Below are 6,270 nucleotides of genomic sequence, written 5' to 3'. Positions count from 1 at the left end.
TAGCTAGGAGTTGTGGTGGGTGCCTGTAGTCCCAGCTACTTGGGAAACTGAGGCAAGAGAATTGCCTGAGCCCAAGAGTTTGAGGTTGCCGTGAGCTGTGACACCACAGTAACTCTACCAAGGGCAGGCTTGTGACAAAGTGAGCTCTGTCTCAAAAAAAACAAAAAACAAAAAACCTACTACATCAAAAATTGGTGGCTTGGCTCCTGTATCACAGTGGTTACTGCGCTGGCCACATGCACCAAGGCTGGCGGGTTTGAACCAAGCCTGGGCCAGCTAAACAACAATAACTGTAACAAAAAAATAAAAAAATAGCTGGGCGTTGTGGCGGGCACCTGTAGTCCCAACTACTTGGGAAGCTGAGGCAAAAGAATCGCCTAAGCCCAAGAGCTGGAGGTTGCTGTGAGCTGTGATGTTACAGTACTCTACCCAGGGGGACAAAGTGAGACTCTTGTCTCTTAAAAAAAAAATTTAAATACAGAATTCACACAATTGGTATGTAATGTGATTTGAAGGAGATCTCACCATTTTTATCTGTAGTTTTGTATTCAATAAAACTTTTCATTGTATTTATTAAAGATTCTGCCAACTAGATAAAAATGTAAGTTAATAATAAGTTTATATGCATTTGTATGGGAAGAAATAGGGAGAAACTACCAAATTTTTCAGGCTCAATTTTCATTCATTCACAGTTTGTTATAAAAAGCATTTTGCTCAGATGTCCTAAAATTCAAGATCCATGAGAACTAGGTCATTTGAACCATAGAGGTAGGTGGGAATTTAGGGTTGCACATATTCTGGGTTGCTTTGTAAAATAGGGTGTTAAAACTGATTCCACTAAGTGTTTCTGAGTAACCAATCAATTTACTTCCTTGCTGCTGTTTGACATTCTCACAGTGACCATCTTTCCACCGTAGAAAAGGACACAAATGGAGAAGTTCTATGGGTGTGGTGTTATCCTTCCACGACAGCCGCACTAAGAAATCTGCTGCTGAGAAAATGCTGCCTTATGGATGAAAACAAACTTCTCCATCCCTTTGTCTTTGGTCAGTACAGAAGGACATGGTTTTATATCACAACAATTGAAGTTCCAGATTCTTCAGTTTTGAAAAAGGTATGACTTCATTAAAGTCAACCCCCACCAAATATTCATTCATTTATTTATTTTTTTAGAGACAGAGAGTCTTACTTTGTTGCCTTCAGTAGAGTGCAGTGGTGCCACAGCACACAGCAACCTCCAGCTCCTGGTTTAGCTGATTCTCTTGCCTCAGCCTCCTGAGTAGCTGGGACTGCCGGCGCCTGCCACAATGCCAGGCTATTTTTTGTTGCAGTTTGGTCAGGGCTGGGTTCAAACCCTCCACCCTTAGTATATGGGGCTGGCGCCCTATTCACTGAGCCACAGGCGCCGCCCGAAAACCCTCAAAATATTTAAAGTGATCTAAGATTGTTTCAGTAATGCAAAACTTCCAGAGATGTCCAACCTTTTTTCTTTTCTGCTGCACATTGGAAGAAGAGTTATGTTGTCTTGGGCCTTATATTAACTACATAAACACTATCATAGGGTCTGTGTATACTTTTCATGATATTAGACACCACAGATAAGCAAAACAATCCTCAAAAAATCTGCATGCAGCCCGCAGGTTAGACAGCCCTGTTTGAAAATATGGAACATTATTTTCATTGGGAATGTTCTTATACTTCATTCTCATTCATTCTATAAATATATACTGTATATTATATATATTATTGTGTATTACATAATAGACTCTGTGGCTGAAACAGTGGTGAGTAATATAGTAACATGTGGTTTCTTTCCTTTATTGAAGTTACTTACAGTCTGATGGAATAGAAATATAATAGTTTCTAAGTCATGACTATGATAAAAGTGGGAAAAAGCATTTTCCATAAATGAAAACTGTTTTAAAGAATATGATTATTCTTGGTATAATTAAGAAAAAAATGCTTTTCATTTGTGTGTGGATGATAAGACTGTATTAAGAATTTAAGGCCAGGGCAGCACCTGTGGCTCAAAGAAGTAGGGCACAGGCCCCATATGCCAGAGGTGGCAGGTTCAAACCCAGCCCTGGCCAAAAACTGAAAAAAAAAAAAAAAAAAAAAAAGAATCTAAGGCAGGCTCAGTGGCTCACACCTGTAATCCTAGCACTGTGGGAGTCTGAGGCGGGTAGATTATTTGAGCTCAGGGGTTTAAGACCAGCCTGAGCAAGAGTGAGACCCCTTCTCTAAAAATAGCTGGACATTATGGTAGGTGTCTGTAATCCCAGCTACTTGAGCTGAATCACTTGAGCCCAAGAGTTTGAGGTTGCTGTGAGCTATAATGCCACGGCACTCTACCAAGGGTGACAAAGTGACACTCTGCTTCAAAAAAAAAAAAAAAGAATATATTAAGAATTTAGCAAGAATTAGGGAAATCCGTGTATTAAATAGGCTTTTCTTGGTGTGGGCTTTTGTTTGTTTGTTTTTTAGAGATTGAGTCTCATTCTTTCCCCCTAGTTAGAATGCCATGGTGTCACAGCAACCTCAAACTCCTAGGTTCAAGCAATCCTCTTACCTCAGCTTCCTGGGTAGATTAAGACTACAGGTGCCCACCAGGCCTAGCTAGTTTTTTCTATTTTTAGTAGAGACAGGGTCTCACTCTTACTCAGGCTGGTCTCAAACTTGTGATCTCAAGTGATCCACCCACCTTGGCCTACCAGAATACTAGGATTACAGGGCTGGGCACGGATGTGTTGTTTGATATCAACTTATTGACATGACATATTGAAAACCAGTACATGGGCTGGGCGACTGTGGCTCAAGCAGCTAAAGTGCCAGCCACGTACACCTGAGCTGGCGGGTTCAAATCCAGCGGACACCTGTAATCCTAGCTACTTCGGAGGCGGGGGCAGGACACTCGCTTGGGCCCAGGAGTTGGAGGTTGCTGTGAGTTGTGATGCCATGGCACTCTACCCAGGGCGACAGCTAGAGGCTCTGTCTAAAAGGAAAACCAGTACATGGCCATTCTAATCTTTCCTAGTCCCAAGCAACCAGCAGGTTTTTTCCAAAGAAAAGAATCTTGGAACTGATCTCTTGGCATGTACCAGGATGGGGACTTCTTTTCCCTTTTCAGGGCTGATTTATAGCCGGTAATGGGACTGTATGAAGTGTAACTACAATATCAGCTTAAATTTCAAAAATTACATTAAATATAACAAGACTACAATTTAGAAACTTGCTGGTTTAAGACAAAACAGACTCATACTTAGAAAATGTAAATGTGCGAGAAGGTAAAGTATTTTATGAATTCTTTGGTGTATGTAATAAGTTCTTGTTGAGAATTCTTGATGTAGCCTCAAGTAGATTTATTCCATGTTTTGTCTAAACTGCCACGTTACAGCACCATCACTATGAAAGCTGTGTTTTCCTGATTTGAAAATTAACGAGATTTGGAGGTAGTTCTTTTACTTCAAAATATGTTTTAATAAAAAACGTATCTCTTGGGGTGCCACCTGTAGCACAGTGGTTACGGTATTGACCCAGGGGTGGCAGGTTCAAACCGGCCTGGGCCTGCTAAACAACAATGACAACTACAACAACAACAAAAAATAGCCAGGTGTTGTTGTGGGTGCCTATAGTCCCAGCTACTTGGGAGGCTGAGGCAAGAGAATCGCTTAAGTCCAAAGAGTTTGAGGTTGCTGTGAGCTGTTATGACACGGCACTCTACAGAGGGCAACAGTGACTCTGTCTCAAAAAAAAGAAAAAAAAAACGTATCTCTTCAGCTGGGCATGGTAGCTCAGGCCTATAATCCTAGCAGTTTGGGAGGCCAAGATAGGAAGATCTACTTGAGGCCAATCAACATAGCAAGGCCCTGTCTCTATAAAAAAATAGAAAAATTAGCCAGGTAATGTTGTTTGTACTTGTAATCTCAGCTACTAGGGAGGCTGAGGCAGGAGGATCACTTGAGTTCAAGGTTGCAGTCAGTTTGATGTCACTGTAGTCAGCACAGGCAACAGAGTAAGGTCTCAAAAAAAAAAAAAAGACAAGACAAATAAAACGTATTGCCTTTTACTTTATGGCACTCTGCAGAGAGTTGATTGTTCAGGAACTGTATGATTGTTACTGAGCTGTTTTGTGTTTTCCATCTTCCTATCTTATTAGAAAAGCAGTTGCTATTCAGTAGATAAGCAGGGTAACTATGTTTTTTTTTTTTTTAAGAGGTAGAGTTTTTTAATTTATTTTTTAAAAAAGGATAGCTTTCTTTCTTTTCCAAAAGTGCCAAAATAGGTAGAAGAGAGTGGTTTTAGCAGTCAGTATGAAATAACTTAGGGGAACCTGGAAAAATAGACTTGGGCCCCCACTTAGGTTAATTAATTGGTAATTTATTTTACCTGCTGCAGGGGCTGCTGCTCCGAGAGACAGTCAGCAGCCCAGGTGTGAGGGTGAATTGCCTTTTATAGGCTTTGTGCAAGCATATTACAGAAGCAAAACGTGGCTAGTTAAGGGGGGGTTACAACTTGGGTAGTCATGGATACAGCAATGGAACAATAATTAATACAGTTTTGGTTGACAATGGATACATCTCGTATCACAATGGTTATGGTTATACAACAGTAATTAATCAAGTCTCAGTGAGTTTTCCACCATTGTTCATCTACTGAGAACTTGGGGGTTTTGTGAACCTTGGGACTTTTCTTCCTTGTACCTGAAGCTTGTTCTTGGCAACCCTAGGGGGAACAAGGGGGCCTGGGAACGTTCTTGGCCACCCTGGGGGGAGGAGGGACTTGCCTTGTTCCTGGAGTCGACTCTGGGGGGGAGAAGGGAAGAGGAGGGAAATGGGCTGGAGCGGGCGGGGGAAACAGGTGAGGGTGGTGGTGGAGGGGACAGGTGAGGGCTGGGGAACAGGAGTGGGCAGGGGAAAGAGGGCTGGGTTACAACAAGTACAGGGTGACTATATTTAACAATAACTATTGTTTATTTCAAAATAACTGAAAGAATAACTTGAATGTTCCTAGTGTAAAGAAAAGATAAATAGGCTAGGCAGGCTTGGTAGCTTAGGCTTGTAATCCTAGCTCTCTGGGAGGCCAAGGCTGGTGGATTGCTTGAGCTCAGGAGTTGAAAGACCAGCCTGAACCAAGAACCAGACCCTGTCTCTACTAAAAATAGAAAAACTAGGTGGCACCTGTGGCTCAAAGGAGTAGGGCACTGGCCCCATATACCAGAGGTGGTGGGTTCAAACCCAGCCCCGGCCAAAAACTGCCAAAAAACCCCCCAGAAAAACTAGTTGGGTATAGTGGTACATGCTTGTAGTCCTAGTTACTCAGCAGGCGGAGGCAAGAGGATTACTCAAGCCTAAGAGTTTGAAGTTGCTGTAAGCTATGATGATGCCATAGCACTCTACCCAAGGTGACAGAGTGAGACTATGTCTCAAAAAAAAAAAAAAGAAAGAAAGAAAAGGGCTTGGCTAAGGTGACCAGATTTTAACATTGGTAAAAGGGGACACCATTGGGGGGTGGCGGGGCCTGACAACAATGCAAACTTTGATAAGCAGTTCTCGATAATCAGTTCTCAACAATTATTTGTTATTATTAAAGTTTAACATTATAAAATTAACAAAAATAATATAAAATGCATATCCTGGTGAAATAGCCACATGGCAGCGGAAGTATATTCCCTTCCTGTTCTCCTGTGTTCTCTAGCTTGTCGTACATTCTTTCCAAAAGTTGGGGCTTTTTTAAAACGCCGCAGGATGCAGGACAAATTGTTAAAAATCGGGACTGTCCCACCAAAAGTGGGACTATCTGGTCACCTTGCTCTAGAGAGGGGGAGGCTACTTGTTTGTTCCAGACAGTTTGGCTCCTTCTGAGCTAATTGTCCTTGCCTAGAAGCAAGGGAGGGAGCCAGTCTCCTTCTGATACCTTGCCCAGGAGGGAGTAGGGAGTTTACATTAGCCTTTTCATTTCCAAATGAAGTTACATTAACCTCTTCATTCCCAAATGAAGTTACATTAACCTTTTCAGCAGCCAAAAACCGTATATTCCCTTCCCATCCTCCCGCTGTTCCCTAGCTTGTCATGCATTCTTTCCAAAAATCGAGACTTTTTAAAAATGTCACAGGATGCGGGACATTGTTAAAAAGCGGGACGTCTGGTCACCTTAGGCTTGGCGCCTGTGGCTCAAGTGGCTAAAGTGCCAGCCACATACACCTAAGGTGGTGGGTTTGAATCCAGCCCTGGCCCGCCAAACAACAATAATGGCTGCAACCAAAAAATAGCC

General features: G+C 42.2%; 1 protein-coding gene across 1 annotated transcript in view; it reads left to right on the top strand.

The window, feature by feature from the left end:
- FAM45A (family with sequence similarity 45 member A) overlaps positions 1 to 6,270 on the top strand; it is a 28,160-nt gene that overhangs the window by 2,928 nt on the left and 18,962 nt on the right. Inside the window, 1 exon segment of the mRNA XM_023511683.1 lies at positions 918 to 1,114. Within this exon segment, the coding sequence (XP_023367451.1) occupies positions 918 to 1,114 (197 nt within the window).

Source organism: Otolemur garnettii, unplaced genomic scaffold, assembly GCF_000181295.1.
Source record: "Otolemur garnettii isolate 467f Iridium unplaced genomic scaffold, OtoGar3 scaffold00021, whole genome shotgun sequence".
NCBI lineage: Eukaryota > Metazoa > Chordata > Mammalia > Primates > Galagidae > Otolemur > Otolemur garnettii.
Note: the sequence above shows the minus strand (reverse complement) of the source record. Positions and strands in the feature narration are given on the sequence as shown.